Raw genomic sequence first — 18,501 nt, forward strand, 5'->3', positions numbered from 1 at the left:
GAATACAAAAGACTACCATAAAACATTGTAAGTTTTTCTGGCATACTGTTATAATTCATCTGTATTCCCATATGGCTTTTCTTTATGCCATGCATTTTTACATCTGGTAAATTTTTAACACCAATTTAACATGGTAAATTGTCTATAAATTTTCCACCTAGAAAGATTAACATATTAATAATTATAGCTGGATAATGAAATCCCTAAAAAAAGCTCCAATATAATACACTATTATACATATTATTTTCAGTTACCCTCGAGTGTTTTACTTGACACTGGCTTAAATTTTCTGTTCTTTTATCCTGATAGAGTTCAGCCCATGACCTTTGTCCTCTCATCTTCCAATGTCAAAAAGTTTTGCTGTCACTTAAACACTTTTTTCTTCCTTGCAAACCCTATATGCTTGAATACAAATGTGATGCCCTGATCAGAGAAAATAGTTTTTTAAAAGACTGGAACCCTTATATGGACTTTTTGCTGAAAGAAGAAAAAATGAACGGATGATTACGGGATTTGGGGATTAAAATTCACAAAGAGGTTGCGGAAAAGTTTAAGATGACAATTACTCAATAGAAAGAGGGCAAAGGCACAATTGTATGTTTTTTTTTCAATTTTTCTTTTTTCTCTATTTCTTACAGTACTTTGTTCTTGTTTGTTTTGTATATTTTATTACATTGAAAATTTCTAATAAAAATAAAACAATAATAAAAAAGAACCCTAAGCTCTTGCTAACATATTTAGGGATTATTACAGAGAACATGAACAACACAGTTATGTATTTACTGATTTAAATACTTTGCACAGTATTTTAATTTTTTCTTGTATACATGTGTTTATTGTGTAACAGAGGAATGAATGGTGTAAGCATAAGAACCTTAGATGCTGTTAGTCTAAATATTAGAACTGCACAGTTTGTTTTTAATTTCACTGCCTTATTAAAAAGCAAATCAGCAGATGTGTTCTACTGCATTCACAAGTAAGAGCTGAGAAGAGAGTAAATTATTTAGGTACCACAGTCCAAGTGCCATCTTCCCAAGGGCCCTTTATTTTACCACTGCCTGACATGGTTGGCAATCTGATGCCTTCCAGATGTTTGGATTTCTACCCCCATGAATGCCGGTCAAATTGGCCAACAAACAGGAATTGAGGGAGCTGTAGTCCAAAATGTCTATAGGAATCAAGTTTCTTCACTTGCAGTTAGCTATGAATAGGACTGGGAGATAAACAAGGTAGAACGTATATGCTATTCAACCCACTTACTGGCAGCAAAGAAATTTGTATACACAATTCATTCATGAGATATAAACACTCTTCCCTCCATAATCTCTATAAGAACAATGGAAAAGGCAGTACATGCCAATTTTTCAACATTTCTGAAGCCAAGAGGATTATAAGATTTCTTTAAAAAACAGCAACAATAGACTTGAAAATTCTCATGGACACACATTCAAAATAAAACATAAAATGCCTAATTGAGTCATTAGTTAAGAACAACTTACTTAAAAGCAGCAATTGGGAATAAATTCAACATCAATTAATCAACAGGTATCTCTTCAGGTTCTTCTTACTAAGAAAATGCATTTCACCAAATCTCCAGCTTTCAAACTAAGATCAGAAGAAATATATTTATTAAGCCATGTATGTATTGATCTTGTTAAGGTCTATGAACCTTTTATTCTCAAACGAAGAAAGTATTTAAAAAATATGCTTAATATTTCCATGGGTTTTGCTGATTTCCTGACAAGGGTAAACTTTAAAAAATGGTGCAATTTCCAAATTGAGCTTCTACATTGTGTCTGATGCATCATACTCAAATCAAGCCCTGTGAAAATATAGCCTATGATCCCTTTTGTCTTCATAAATGCAAATTCTGAAGGTTTTCATTCCAGTTTTTAATAGCCTTCATGAAAAAGAGCATTCAGCCTTGCCATGAAAGAGAGTACCAGCCTGGGCTGCAAAAATCTGTACCTCTTTGCTTCCAGTTAGTGGTAATTTGGATTTTTGCAGCCCAGACAAAAGCCATTTCAAAATACCAGACTTGTAAGTCAATTCTATTGGAGTAAACAGGACTAAAACATTTAAACACAAAACACACAAAACAATACCTGTTTTTGTCACCTTACTAAACAACTGTTTTATGTCCACCAGCCTAACAGCATCCCAAGAGCCTTGTTCAAAGCACAGCCATTCCAAATTTCCAAGTATCCTTTGCACTACAGTATAACTTTAGAGAAACTATGTCATGATCCATGTGTGCCAGAAAATCTGAGAGTTATCCAGTCAAATCATTGCTAAATCTTCTCCACAAAGAATCACCAAGAAATTGCTACAAAAATTTCAAATACACTAAAATCTTGGTACCCACAAAAAGGATTCAGAAACCGGGGTAAAATTTCAAAACTATCTATGTTCTGCTTTAACACAATCATTCTGATTAATAAATTTCACTACTCATAATTAGTAAATACAGTTTTCTACTGCAAACCACCTAGGGTCTTGGAAGCTGGGAGGTATATAAATTCATATGAATACATACAATACATACAACACAATATAATCCAATATAATCCAATATAATCCAATATAATCCAATATAATCCAATAAAATAAAATAAAATAAAATAAAATAAAATAAAATAAAATAAAATATGGCTAAACCTCTCACTGCTATGGCATTTAAAAGCTCCTACTTAAAAGCTCTATAAAAATGAAGTAATGTTGATACTATTAGACTTGTTCTTTTTGGGGGGGAGGTCTGTTTCTTGACATAGAAAATGACCTAAAAAAATTATAAAGCTCAGCATAGAAGACTCTTAAGGCAGAAATTATGCCTCCTGTGAAAAGGCTGAGGTCAGCTATTAAGAGCTCCCTCTAAGGATAAAGGGACCCTTGTTTTCAGCTGAACTGTGAAAATGAGAAAATACCTCCAACCTAACAAACGAAAAATGCATACAATATAAATCAGGCCCGAGACCTCTGTTTAAACTTTAAGGGAGAACACATAATTAGCGTTCCACTTATACAGCAACATTCAGATACTTTCAACCTAAAATAAACTGGACCAGATATATAAAACTGTAAAGACATCCTGCAATTAAAGAGGATAGTCTTCTTCACTCTTCACTAAAAGATAAACATTTGCCCAGGGCATAACTATCAGCCCAAAGGAAGTATATTTCAAAACTTTGGAAATTTTAATAGCATCTCAAAATTTTATTATGGATACTGGAGGGCAAGTTAAATTAAGCATAAAATCAGTATGTATTATTAAGTTTCGTGGCTATTTTAACATATGGAGTTAGCATAATAAATAATTCCTCTTCAGTCTGAAAGCTCTGATACTTTAGAAAGGTCATTAAAGTTTTCCAGCTTGCCTTTTGTGGGAGGATAGCAAGCTGTAAAACAAATGAAAATGAATTGAAAAGTCTACAGTAATGTTCCCTGAACCGGTGCCCTTCAGAAGTGTCCATGGTGGCTAAGGATTTTGGGCACTGACATCCAAATACGTCTGTGAAGCATCACACTGGTGAAGTCTTAAAGTCTAGAGCAATGGTGCTGTCACTATTTTGTAAATCCCTGCTTATTCTCTTTCTGTTGCAGAAAAAATCATGGAACCAAAATAAGGCCAGCACCTTAGGTAATTTATGTTTTCCTTCAGGGGTCATGAAGAAACTTTCAGTTACTCCTCTTACTTCAGGGTGATAAACTTGCATTGACAACTAATATCATAAATTAATTTAGCTAACAGCAAAGGATAAAGTACTACACATTTGGGGGTTGCCAGAAAACCATATGATAGTCTCATCCTAAATGTGCTCAATGTCAGGTTCGGTCAGCACGAGGCTTCAGGGGAGCACGGGGTTGCAGGGAAGCTCGCAACCAGACCACGCGGAATCCACCGGCGGTAGCTAGCGGGGAAAAGAGGAACCGAAAGCGCCGCTAATTAACGAGCCACCTGCGGCCAGCTAAACAGGAAAACCGCAGCGGAAGCTTTTAATTATGAACTGATAACGGCGCGAGCAAGCAAGGAACGGGGCCGCAGGGCAGCGAAACAAGATCGCAACGCAGCACAGAACCCGCGGGTCTGCACGTAGCAGGGAGGGGCCAACCCAGCCGGAGGGGGACTGGCAATCAAGGACAATGGACTCTGACCGACCCTGCCATCATGAACGATCAGGGGGGACATTGGGGGGCCTAATAGCCCACAGCCGCAACGCGATCACGAGGCGGGAAAAAGCGCGGGAAGGGGGGAATATAACAAGTGATGCAATTGTACCAAGCCAGTCCTGGCTTTGCTTGTGACTACTACGTTACGCATGAGTAAACCTTCTTTGTGAACCACACGTGTCACGAGAGTTTCTCTGTCGAATGGGGCAAATCTCACATAAAGCCAGGACTCACCGTCAGCGCTACCCGGTACCACCGAGGAGCGTTTTCTTTCTCAATACAGGCATGACCAGCGACGAGGAATCCGTGGGTCAGCTGGAGCGCGAGGGATCCAGGCTCGCGGAAGGGCGGTCGGAGCCGCCTGGGAGCGACGGGGCAGCGGCCAGGGCCGGGCGCACTCCATCCGAGCGGTGGTCGATGGGCGTGAACCAAGGACCAGACGATTCAGGCGTTACGATGACCCGGGGTTCGGGGTTCCGGAACCGTGAGTGGAGCGAGAAATTCGCCCGACTAGAGGAGTCGAGCGACGCCTAGACGCCGTGGAGGCGATGCTCCAGACCCTACTACAGAGAGTGGGGCCACCGGCGGTGAACGAGGAGGCGAGCGACAGGGGGGGCGGTCTGACACCCCCGCCGGCACCACCCACGGCGCCCCGGTCGGAGGACCAACGGGCGGCAGACGCCCTGAGACTTCGAGGTATCACTGGGAAGTTCTCAGGGGACCCCGAACAGCTGCCGCACTTTCTGACGCACGTCAGGGGGTTCATGCAGAGGGGTGGTCACCTATTCGCTAGAGACGAGGACAGGGTATCCTACGTGGCCGAGCTGCTAGATGGCCAAGCCGCCAGCTGGGTGATCGGGCTGTACGATGCCAACGCGGCGGAACTACGGAGTTTCCCGGACTTCATGCAGGCGCTCCGGGACAGATTCGAGGACACATTGAGCGCCAAGCGGGCGGAGGACGACATCCTACAATTCAGACAGCGGGGCAAATCGGTATCGGAATATGCCCTGGAGTTCCGGAGGTTGGCCGAGAAGCTCGCGGACTGGCCGGAGTCCCTGAAGGTGAAGTATTTTAAGAGGGGACTCAACCCAGAGATCCTGGAACGGGCACTGGGGCGGGACGACCCGTCCACAGTGAAGGATTGGATCTGGCTGGCCGGAACGGCGGAATCGGCGTGGCGGCAGATCCAACAGAGCACAAGACGACGGGACCAGACGAGGGACCGGCCGAGGGAGAGGACCCCGAGGAGAGACGGAGCGGTCGACGGCAGTCCACCGGGAGGCGAGAGGCGACCAGAGCCCCGAATCTGTGCTTCCGATGCGGAGGCAGAGGCCACCGAGCGGCGCAGTGCCCGACGGAGCGGGAAGGCGCCCCACCACGGCCCGAAGTCAAAACCCCGCGTGCGAACGGGAAAAGGACCGGTGACCGACCGCGGAAGGGGGCAGTGGCGGCGGTGACCGAGAAAGGACGCGGGGGTGGTCGACCCCGGAGACAGCATCCTCCGGAGAGGACTCGGCGCCGGCGGGAAACGAGGCGCGCTCGCACTGAACGGCGTCCCAGTGCGAGCAGGGAGTCGAGGCGCGCGGACCCAATAGGAGACGAGGACTGCCCACCGTTCCGGGTGAGGATACACGTCCGGGGGTGAGATCCGGAGGGGAGGCGCAGCTACGGGCGCTACTGGACTCGGGCTGCACCCACTGCTTGATGCACCCAGCGGTGGTCTCGGGGCTCGGGCTACAGCTGAGGCGCCTCCGGGAGCCCATTTCATTCAGCCAGTTAGATGGCACGCTGGCAGGGGGGGGGCCAGCTCAGTATTACACCGAGCCGGTCCAGATGACGATCGGGAGTCACCGGGAAGAACTGAGGTTCGTGGTGGTCCCGGTGGCCGACTACGCGGTGGTACTCGGCTTGGCGTGGCTGCGGCGGCGGAACCCACGAGTCGACTGGACGGCGGAGGCAGTGCGGTTCGGGGTCGACAGACCGGCGAGGGGCGAGAGCAGAGGGGACCGAGCCGTGGAGACGGAGGCAGCCGCAACCACCGGCGGACAAGCGGAGGGTCCGGGACACCGGGAGACGGGGCGAGAGCAGATGGGGCCCGAGACCCGGGCGGCAACAGCAACAGCAGCAGCAGCAGCGCCGGGACCCCGGAGACCCGCCACGATCCCGAAGCGAGGGGAGGCAGCGGCGACTGGCGAGGCGACCGCAAAGCGAGGGGCCGGACCCGGGGAACCCCCGACGGGCGGCGGAATCCCGAGGCAGTATCGAGACCTGGCGGCAGCGTTCGGGGAGAAGGAGTCTGACCAGCTCCCACCACACCGGCCCAGTGATTGCGCCATCGAGCTAGAGCCAGGAGCGACCCTGCCTAAGCCAAAAATGTACTCCCTGTCGAGGAGGGAGATGGGAGCCCTGCGCGAGTTCATAGACAAGAACCTAGCACGGGGATTCATCCAACCCGCGAAGTCACCATTAGCGGCCCCGGTGTTATTCCGGGAGAAGAAGGACGGCTCGCTCCGTATGTGCGTAGACTACCGGGGGCTGAACGCAATCAGCACGGAGTACAAATACCCCCTCCCCCTGATGAAGGACTTGATGTCGCATCTGTCGAAGGGGAGGGTGTTCACAAAACTTGACTTCCGCGAAGCCTACTTCAGAGTTAGGATCCGCGCAAAAGATGAGTGGAAGACGGCGTTCAACACCCCGCTCGGAAGCTACCAGTTTTCCGTGATGCCGTTCGGATTAAAAGGGGCCCCGGGGGTATTTATGTAGCTAATTAATGAGGTGCTGCACGACCTACTCTACCGGGGCGTCCTGGTCTACCTGGACGACATCCTCATCTACACCGAGACCCTGGCGGAGCACGTGAGCCTGGTGCGCACGGTGCTCCAGAGACTGCTGAAGGCACAGCTGTACGCAAAGCTCTCGAAATGCGAGTTCCATCGAGAGCAACTAGACTACCTCGGCTACCGAATATCCAGCCGGGGAATTGAGATGGACCCGGCGAAAGTAAGGGATGTCCTGGGCTGGGAAGCGCCGCGAACCCGGAGGCAACTCCAAAGCTTCCTAGGGTTTGCGAACTTCTATCGTCAGTTCATCCCGAACTTCGCCCAAATCGCCCTTCCCCTAACCGACCTGCTAAAAACCAAGGGCACTGGGAAACCCCCAAGCCCAGCATGGCACTCGCGTGGACTGCAGAATGCCAGGGGGCGTTTGAGGAACTAAAACAGCGGTTCACCGCGGAGCCGATCCTGCGCCATCCCGACCCAGACCGGCGGTTTATAATCCAAGTGGATGCATCAGACGTGGCAACGGGAGCAGTCCTGCTCCAACCCAGCCCGGAGGGGGCCATCCACCCGTGCGCCTACGCCTCCCGCAAATTCACCGAGACGGAGAGGAGGTGGATGGTGTGGGAGAAAGAGGCGTACGCGGTCAAGTGGGCGCTGGCCACGTGGAGGCATCTACTGGAGGGGGCAACTGAACCGTTCGAGGTGTGGACGGACCATAAGAACCTTGAGGCCCTGAAGACCCCGCGTAAGCTATCCCCCAAACAGGCACGGTGGTCCCAATACTTCGGGAGGTTCAGGTTCACACTGAACCACATCCCCGGGAAGCGCAACTTCTTAGCGGATGGACTGTCTCGCATGCCCCAACACGCCAGCCTACGGGAGGAGATCGTGGACTCCGTCATCCCCGCCAGCAGGCTGGCTGCAAAGGCGGTGACCCGAAGCCAGACCAAGGGGGAGCGACGGGACGCGGCGTCTGAAGTAAGGCAAGGGTTCGCGGAGGCAGCGGAGCGGGACGGTTGGCTCAAGCAGAACCGAGAGGCGCTAACCGGCCAAGAGGGGTTGTGGTGGCACGAAGGAAAGCTGTACGTGCCCGAGGGTTGCCGACGGGAGGTCATGGAGAGAGCCCACGACAGCCGGAGCGCGGGGCATTACGGCTTCGTAAAGACACTCCACTTAATCCGGCGGCAGTTTTGGTGGCCCACGCTCCGGAAGGACGTGGAGGCGTACTCGGGGGTTGCCCGGTGTGCGCAACAGCGAAAGGAGCCAAAGGCAAACCTAGAGGCCTACTCCAGCCGGTAGCGGAACCCGACGGCCCTTGGCAAGAGGTCGCCATGGACTTCATAGTGGAGCTCCCGGAGAGTAAGGGGAAGACCGCCATTTGGGTGGTCACGGACTTATTCTCCAAACAAGCGCACTTTGTAGCGTGCCGGCGAGTCCCCACGGCCGAGGGGCTGGCGAAACTGTTCGTGCAACATGTCTACCGACTCCACGGCGCACCTCGACGTATCGTCAACGATCGGGGCGGCAACTTCATCGCGCGGTTCTGGCGGGAGTTCCTGAAGCGGGTGGGGACGAAACAAGCCCTATCCTCCGCGGCGCACCCGCAGACGGACGGAGCCACGGAACGCCTGAACGGGGGCTCGAACAGTACCTGCGCTGCTACGTGGGGCACCAACAGGACGATTGGGCGGAGCTACTACCATTCGCGGAGGTGGCATACAACAACGCCGTCCACAAGAGCACCGGGTTCTCTCCGTTCAAAGTAGCCACCGGGAGAGATTTCATCCCCATGCCGGAGCTGCCTCAGCCGGAATCCCAGATCAACTCCCTGGACGCCTGGTTCGCCCAAATCGACGAGACCCGGCGAGCGGCGCACGCGGCATTGCAAAGAGCCAAAGCCGACTACAAGAAGCACGCGGACCGCAAGAGGCTCCCCGAGGAAAAGTGGAAAGTGGGGGACCAGGTGTATCTGTCAACCAAAAACCTAAAGACGCACCAGGCATCGAAAAACTCAGCCCGAGGTTTGTGGGGCCGTTCCCCATTTCGGAGGTCATCAATCCGGTGACCGTCAGGCTGACGCTCCCGAAAAGCCTCGGGAAGATCCACCCGGTGTTCCATTGCAGCCTGCTAAAGTTGCACCAGCCGGGGAACGCCTGGCACAAGGCGGAGGGAGTACCACCACCCATCATGGTCGGGGGGGAGCAGCATTTCGAAATCAACCGGATACTGGACGCCCGGAGGCACAAGGGGCAGACCCAGCTCCTAGTGCAATGGAAACATTTCCCAAGTCCCACAGCGAATGGGTGAGTAAAACCCACATAAGGGCGCCGGACCTAGTGCGGGACTTTTACAGTAAATACCCCGGGAAGCCGAAATAGGACCGAGGGGGGGGAGTTGTCGTCAGGGGGGCGGCATGTCAGGTTCGGTCAGCACGAGGCTTCAGGGGAGCACGGGGTTGCAGGGAAGCTCGCAACCAGACCACGCGGAATCCACCGGCGGTAGCTAGCGGGGAAAAGAGGAACCGAAAGCGCCGCTAATTAACGAGCCACCTGCGGCCAGCTAAACAGGAAAACCGCAGCGGAAGCTTTTAATTATGAACTGATAACGGCGCGAGCAAGCAAGGAACGGGGCCGCAGGGCAGCGAAACAAGATCGCAACGCAGCACAGAACCCGCGGGTCTGCACGTAGCAGGGAGGGGCCAACCCAGCCGGAGGGGGACTGGCAATCAAGGACAATGGACTCTGACCGACCCTGCCATCATGAACGATCAGGGGGGACATTGGGGGGCCTAATAGCCCACAGCCGCAACGCGATCACGAGGCGGGAAAAAGCGCGGGAAGGGGGGAATATAACAAGTGATGCAATTGTACCAAGCCAGTCCTGGCTTTGCTTGTGACTACTACGTTATGCATGAGTAAACCTTCTTTGTGAACCACACGTGTCACGAGAGTTTCTCTGTCGAACGGGGCAAATCTCACACTCAATACAGACTTTTTTAAAGTGTGTGAAGCATTTTTCATAGGTTATGTCAAACAGATATGTCTTTATTCAATTTGCCTTATTCAATAATCACAAAGCTACTTTATGTTATCTGATGTTTTAATAATGAAAGGCGAAGCCCTATGCTAAACTATATGGTTCTCAATAATGGAGATTTTTTTTAGACAGACTATGTAGATGATCTGGTAGCTGAATAAACATTAAACGTTGCATCTAATAACTTAAGAAACATAACAAGATTCTTCATAGTTCAATATTCTGCTCTTACACTGGATGACTGCCTCAAGAAAATCAATGAACACACGTTGAGCCTGCTAACTATCTTCTGCTTATATTCTCAACAACTGGAACCGGAAGCAGCACTGCCGCTAATAATGAATATATACCCCTTATATGCCACTGGCAATCTTAGATTATTCAAAAACATTCAATTCCTTTTTAAGGTCATGCAAATTGTGGCCATCCCTACAACTTAAGATAGCTGAAATATTGGATAAAGACAGGGGCCGTTTTATATATCCTTAATCTCCCAACTTTCCACTTAACTGGATGGCCCCAGGTTCTAGTATTATTAGAAAGGGAAGAAAATTTCATTCACTGTATCAGTGATACAGTAAAAATGTATCACTGTAGTTATTTTCTAGCTTAACTTTTACCCTGAGCAGTTCTTTTTTTTCCCCTTCAAGAAAACATCAGCAGACAATGAGTATTCCCACTTTCTGCATTAAATAAAGTAATACATGCAAAGAAGCAAACAACTTTCTCTTCCTACTCCAATGACTTTGGCAACCTAAACTCTGAAGCGTTTTTTATAATTTAAATATAAAATATGCAGTTAAAGAGATTAGAAAATAAAGAACTTGTCCTAAGGAAGGTTTCTTATAATAGGGCCAAACAACAATAATACTCTCCAACTCCTTTGTAATTCTCTTAAATCGTGCCAGCAATAGGTTTTTCCCATTTCCTACAAATGCAATACAAAAAGATTTATAACAGCCAAAGTGTATCTGGGTGTTGCCAAGCATAATACTGTTGAATATAATTTTTTATACAAGTGTTTCTCACATTTGACCTGATCTCTTAATTTTTTACCTCCCTTCCTATGTTTAAAAGAACTCTGCGAAAAGCCATAGAAAGAGAAAAAGATCAAAATAATAATACTACAATCACTTCTACAACTGCTGTAAGTCTGAATTTTTGTAAATATGAAAATTTATGAAATATTCATGACAATGAACTACGCGTCATCTTGAGCGGAATTCTACTTCATGGCTTCAAGACAAATAAATCTCAAAATATCATGTGACTTTAGCTTTTAAAATTCCATGTATCTGCATTAAAGGACATATTCAGCATAACTATTTTTATTTTATTTTTATAGTTTTATTAATTTCAAAGTCCTCGAATTCTATCACAATGCAAATGTATCTAAATTTTCCTATGCAAAATTGAAAGAAACGTTATTTTTTTCTTTTCTCCCAAGGATCACAAATCTTACTCTAAGTAACAATTTTAAGCCGTTAGCTGGAAGTATACAAAACAGGGGAAAGGGGACACTTTTCACTCTTTGTGAGTTTGCATTCTTTCAAATGCTGAAGCTTTTATCAGTCACACATTCCGAGCCTGCAGTCTGCAGGCCTCTGACTAACACTCCTGTGATTTATCTGAGGAGAAATACTCGGTCTACATCTTACAAGGGAACACAACAACCCCAAGCTGGGTGGAATGTAAGGAATGTGGAGTGCTGGTTGGGCTGGGACAGCCAGAAAAGCAGAGTGATCAAGTTGGCTTGGCTGAAATACTCCAATCACTTCCTCTAGTAAGGAATGAAAGGAATTCTCTCAGCTTCTTCTTCAGGCCAATCACAGTTCTACGCCTGGGAAGAGAAGAAAAAAAAAAAGGTGGAAATAATGTTCTTCTTTTCCAGCAAAGAGAGCAAAACTCTGCTGGCATGTGAAGAATGGAAGCATACAGCAACCTGTCTTTATGAGACCAGCTGTTGACGTACGGCTTGCTGAGCAGCTGTTCTTAAGTTCCCTAGCCTGTGTCTGCACGCATGTGCTTATGCACACACACACACTTTTCCTCTCAGAGTAGTGGTATTTTAAAACATACCTAAGCATTTTCTAGCAGCAGGCATAAGTAGAACTAATGCTGTGGATAAAAAGGGTGAACAGAGTTTGTGCTTTGCTGAATGATAGAACTGGGAAGTCTCCTGCAAGATATTTTGAAGTTTTTGGTTTTCAACTAAAAGTGATTATAACGCTGCATCAGCAAAAGACAGCCCTCTTCAGTGTAATACTTAAAGTGAAATGCAATGAAAGAATTATAAATTAACGTTACAGAGCTGTTACAGTTAACTAAAATCCTCATGTCAACATTTTTAGGTCCTGATTTGTGGCGACACTTTATCATAGTAAAACTGAATGTTATCCTACCTATCAGAGCACAGCATAATGTGCAACCTGATACAGAGTGTGAGGGAAATAACTAGACACAAAAATACAATTTTGGGAGGCAACTATACCCCTTATCTTTACAACTAAATACAGTGATGCATGCTGGATTGTCACTTTTCAAAAAATAAGTAATATCTGAACAAAACCTGAGTACATTGCTTTCTAAATAATAACAGCACTGACTGGTTTAATTACAGGCAAAAGTAAGGAAAAGGATAAATTAAAAACTTACAGATGAGGACTGAATAATCGACTCATTTTAGATACATGTTCCTTTTCACAGTCTAGATCATCATCTCCTTGGTCCACACTGAACCTCCTCTTGCAAGGACTGATTGGTGGTGGCCCTGTCCTATGGTTGGTTACAGCAGCAGATACGGGGAGAGACTGCATCCTGGGTTCTCCTCTTAGTGCAGCTTCACCTACGGAAAAAGCAAAGGCAAAGTGGATGGAACAAAAATAGGAACATGAAAAGGGCACCCTATAAAGTCATCACCTTCCTTAAAGTTTTAAAGAAATGCTTCATATTTGTCAGTCTTTTAAAACGATGGTTAGATGCTAATTATTCATTTTTTAAAATAAAACAAGATGATTACAAATCTATAATTCATTAAAATTCAGTTTCTAAAATATAACTGTTGTGGAAAAACAGCAGAGAGTATAGTTATAAATACAGTTTATTCACTTAAAATAGTTCTCATTTAACGACCACAATTGGGACCAGCAACTCTGTCACTAAGCAACATGGTCATTAAGCAAAACATCACATAACCATGACGGACTTATAACCTCACTTCTGCTGCAGTTGTTGTGAATCACCCCACGGTTGTTAAGTGAGACATTATGTGACTGGAACCTGCGATTTCACTGCCGGCTTCTCCATTGATTTGGCTTATCGGAAGCCGGCTGTGAAGTGCGCAAATGGCAATCCTGAGACCATGAGTCACTGGAATGGCCGTAAATACCCGCCGGTTGCAAAGCGCCTGAATGTTGATCACGTGACTTTGGGGATACTGCAATGGTTATAAGTGAAAGGACCAGTCATAAAGTTACTTTTTCAGTACATCATAACTTTGAACAGTCACTAAACAGGGCAGTTGTTAAGCGAGGACTACCTGTAATAGCTTTCAAATATTTTTGGCAGACATCTGATTTTTACAAAGAGCATAAACAAAGTGTTTCATTATCCTGATACCATAAATTAATGATCAACTATGTTTAATTTACTTTCTAATTGCTGTGTTGGTATTCATGGAATCATATAATGTAAGGATTGTTAAGGACCTTGGAGATCATCTAGTCCAACCTCCTGCCCAACACAGGACTGCTCTATTGATTATTTTATTATTTTTATTTATTTTTTATTTTATTTATTTAATTTGTCCCCGCCCATCTCCCCACAATGGGGGACTCTGGGCGGCTTACAACATACTAAAAAACATAAATACAGTTAAAAGTTATAAAACCAAACATTAAAAAATAAAAAAGCTATAATTATACCTTATTATACTTCTTTATTTATAATAATAAAGTGTGTTAATTTTAGTTTTGATTGTGTTTTTAACTATTTTTGTCATTAACTGCCTTGGGTACTATGGATGATGTATTATTGGATCCTTCACTACTCAACGCAGCATTATTCTCACTCTGCATCTGTACATTATTTTTTCAAGAAGCATGACATAATTGTGGATTGCAAGAAAGGTCCACTTTTTGTGGGAAAGGAAATTGTACTTCGGTGCTGATGGTTGCAGTGGGTGGAGCAATGAGTACTGGATTAAAGAAATAGACAAGGTTTGTATTTTGTATTCATATTCCTTTGGGTGGGATATTTTCCTTTCGTTTCTCCTACTATTAAGTGGCTTAAGCCCATACTAAAGCTTAAGTAACTACCTTATTCTATTTTTAGCATAAAACAGCAGAAAATCACTTTACTGATTTTCAGCAGCACATTTTGGCAATGTGGTAAGAGGGCTTCTAGAAGCCTTTGGGAGACACAAGTTTTAGATAACTCACCCCTGATTCGGTGACTAAACGACAGCTTCACAACATCCCCACTATGCCAAGAGATAATGGACTTGCTTAAGGACATTTTTTACATTCTTAGCCAAATGGGATTTTGAACCATGAATGTTCTCAACCTATAGTTTTCCTTTTAATTGAACACATGGTGCTGTTTTCTGCAAGAGATAGGATAATGCTGTTACCACAAACACACAACTACCCATCTCTTGTTCAGGTTTCTATATATACTTTGTTAAAAATATAGATAACAGCATGTTAACTACATGTAGCTTCTGTCTCTTGAAAACAAATTGGATTTCTCACTGGAGAAAAGCGAGATTCTTCAAAGGAAGAGAAGACCACTTTTTCCCCAATCTGCCATAAAAAATGGCTCTTTTCCTTTTCAAATTAAAAACATGCAACCGATAAAAAAAGCATCCTAAATACTGACAGTGTTAATTCACTGGGATGCATAGGATAGAAAAATAATTAGACTTCAGATTTTATTATGTTTTCCAGACAACCACAATTACTGCTATCAATTTTTTTTTTTACTAATAAGATAAGTGGATCTTGCGCTGGTTTTCTCACACAATGCAGTTATTCCCAAGTTAGCAATGTTTTGTACCACACTTATATAAAGGGTTTTAAGACACATCAGGCTCACTCATGGTTTACTGAATATGTCACAACCAGTTCAATTCATAAAACCTACTACTGTAAGCTCAAACCAAACAAACCATATTTTTGCCTTGGCACAAAGGACAGTGCCATACACTGCAGTCTTGCTTCAAACATGAAATATTGAAGTTTTTCTTCTTCTCGTTATGTCCAAAATATAATTACCATGAACTGGATCAGCAGCACATCACACCTGAGCAAGAGACTATCCTTGCAATTCCAGTTTTATATCATATTCAATGCATAGCTGACATATAAAAAGAGCCCTGTTTAATAAGTTCAACAAACACAATTTTGTTGTGAAAGAAACCACTCAGGACTAATCTCCACTATGTTTACCAGTAAAAATAAACATTTGCCAATTTAGCAAGCAAGATATAAACTAGCAAATATCCTGTGGCCTGTAAACATACCACAAGTAATGACTTCTGTTCAAGATTCTGGCACCAAAACTAAACAGTAACTTTCCACTTTCTACCTACATGTTAAAAGAAAAACGGTGTGCTCCATGGCAAACAAGGTTCCCATCTGAACATCCTGCTGTGTTCATACACAGGTTATTATTAATTTTGATACTTCTCTCCCATTTTCCTGTTTTATGCCATCCCAACACCAAATGTTAATAAACGCTTGTCAGGCAACTACCTATTATTACAAGGAGGGCAAAAAGTGAACAGTATAATATGCTTTCTCAGATTCTACCACTTACATCAAGAGTTGACTATGTTACACTCACAGATGTTATGTTGTCTGCAACAACTGTCAAGTGGCATATATAAGTCCTAACAAAAATTTTAAAAAACTGTTAAAATCTTACAAAATCTGAGATTTTGGCCATTTAAAAGTATGTTTGTTTTCTTTTGGCATCCATGCCATAATGCTAAATCAAGCAATGATGCCCAGCACTAGAAAATACTCCAACTTTCTATTTAAATAATATAGGGATATCTTGGAGAAATTTGGTTTATTTCTATTCATCTAAGTACACAATCAGCTAAGTAGACAATCAATTCTACGTTTGCCTGGTAGAATATTTGGTAACTCTGCAAAGACTGCAGATGAGAGGGTAGGAATTTTAATAGTCTTATCTATATCTGCACATTACACAAACTTCCCAGTGAATCTTTAAAACAGAATTCCTGCTGAATGCAGAAATGACGTACATACAACTGCTGGAGTTGCAATTGGCTGCCGAATGTGGTAACAGCAGTATATGATAATAGTTAAGCATGCATGTGAATGAATGGAAGCTGGTTCAACACTGACCAGAAAATAAGATATGGATGGATACTTAGAGATAAATGTGTAAGGGATGCCTGAGGTGATGTTGGAGGTAGGCTGGTTTGGGATATGAATGTATGTGTACTTTTGTAAACAGATTTTAACATGTTGTTGGCTGAGAACCCAAATGATCTGCAGTAGGCTGTTTGATGCAATGAAGAAGATGATCTTAAATTTAAGGGGAATTCTATGAGTCAAAGTCCACACATCTTAAAGTTGCCAAGGTTGAGAAACACTGCCCTAGATAATATATACTTTTAAATACCCACAGAATCATACCGCAGTTTTCCAAATTTATTACCATGTCTGGTCTACAGCACATAAGAGTATTCATCCTCAGAATACTTTTCTTTGCTTCAGCAAGCAGCTGGGCAGGGACCCAGGCTATCTCTCAAATACCTGTGCTTATAAGCTCTATTCATCAACATTTCCCCCCCTAAGATCTGGAATGTTAGGCAACATGATGAAATACAAACAAGACACCAGAGATAACAATGTGACATATTGTTTGCCTGTCATAATACTACATCAACACAGCCGTATAGCTACAAACGCACAGAACAAAATCTTTGCAGTCTAGGTTTAATCATTTCCAAGAAACAGAGTTAAATTTCCTCCAACCACCTTTCTGGCAATACAGATCTACATATTTGCTCAAGATTGTATGAATACACTTAACTGCTATTATGTAAATGCTTGAGGGGGTCTTTTTCCCCTTCACACATGAAAATGCATCTACATTTGTATTTTTTTCCTTAACCCAATCAATACTTTTCTTTCTCCTGCACATAATTTACAGTAACATACTCCAAAAAGACAGCTGAAAAGCCTTTGAATATTGTCATAATTGATCTCTGTGTTTAAAAGGTGCTTTCAGATGAGGTTTTTATTCTGCAAACTGCTGTGCCTCACTCATGAAATTTTACTGGTGATCCAGAAGGCTGCTGTCTTCCATTTGTAATCCTCTCAATTTTTTTTCATCTCTTATTACCAGAAAATCAAACTCCATTAACAACAAAAAGTTAAACACTGTACTTGCATAAGGTTTTTCAACTGTCAAGTGCTAGGACCCATCAATCTGGAAGCAATGAAAGAGTAGCACTTTTAGGGCTGTACAAAACTTCTGAAAAAGGCATTTCATGAAACACATTGGCAGTGTATCTCCTTGAAGCATTAAAGCAGCTGTGTCTTCCAGAAAGCTTTACAAGCTGTGTCAAAGGCTTTCCCAGAGCGTCCAATTGTATATCTACACGTTCGGAACACTTCCAGGAACCGCTGAGGCCGCTATATTGAGTCTTCCAGAGAATGTAGCTGATTTAATACTTCCAGGAATGTACTTTCACTCACGCCAAAGCATTTTACAAAGCATCCCTTTTTTATTTCTGTGTGCAGTTCTAGTATTTTTATTAGCCAAAGAAAGACAGGAATTTTGCAACGTATTATCTCCTACCTTATCCCAGATAAAAGGATAAAATTAAAAATATTGTGGGCACTTTTATTTATTCAGTTATATAATTGCCCTGTCATGTTTCAGACAAGAAAATGCCCATGCAGGTAAGGAGAACACAACCTACAAAGATAACTTCCATGAATTTATTTGAAGCACTTCTCTCTTCCCTATTAGCTCTCATACTAGAAATTATCTAATTAGGTTTAAAAAATCCTTCTGGAGATAGAGCTGAAAGTCATAAGGGAGGGGTTTCTCAGATTGCTACATGCATTAGACTTCTCCAATCCCACATTTTAATGTTCAATGGAGAACAGAGAAAAACAAATAAAATTCTCTCCAAAACTCTAATAACCCCTGCTTAAACAACATAATGAAGCTCCTTTTGAGACTATATGACAGTGAGAACATCACAAAACTAATTCTGCTTAGTTAGATGATGGTAAGACTAGTCAATCAATAAACTATCTAATTCTGCTTAATCTCAAATGCCTACAGGAAGGTCATCCACCAAACATAAAGTATATGCAGTTGTACCTACCAGCAAATGTACTGACAGGCATCTTACCTCTGATACTGTAATACAGGTACACCTCGCTTATTGACTGCCTTGTGCAGGGACCATTTGAAGTTATGACAGTGCTGAAAAATTAATTTTGTGACCAAGGCACACATT

The 18,501-nt window shown here is 44.1% G+C and overlaps 1 protein-coding gene across 3 annotated transcripts in view; it reads right to left on the reverse strand.

The window, feature by feature from the left end:
- VGLL4 (vestigial like family member 4) overlaps positions 1–18,501 on the reverse strand; it is a 101,076-nt gene that overhangs the window by 28,921 nt on the left and 53,654 nt on the right. For all 3 annotated transcript variants that reach the window (XM_088134113.1, XM_088134112.1, XM_088134114.1), the window contains one exon: positions 12,645–12,834. In XM_088134113.1, the coding sequence (XP_087990239.1) occupies positions 12,645–12,834 (190 nt within the window). The remainder of the gene's footprint in view (positions 1–12,644; positions 12,835–18,501) is intronic.

Source organism: Python bivittatus, unplaced genomic scaffold (genome assembly GCF_059951505.1).
Source record: "Python bivittatus isolate LINGU-HERP-01145 unplaced genomic scaffold, Pbiv_v1 ctg000080_np1212, whole genome shotgun sequence".
Classification (NCBI taxonomy): Eukaryota; Metazoa; Chordata; class Lepidosauria; order Squamata; family Pythonidae; genus Python; species Python bivittatus.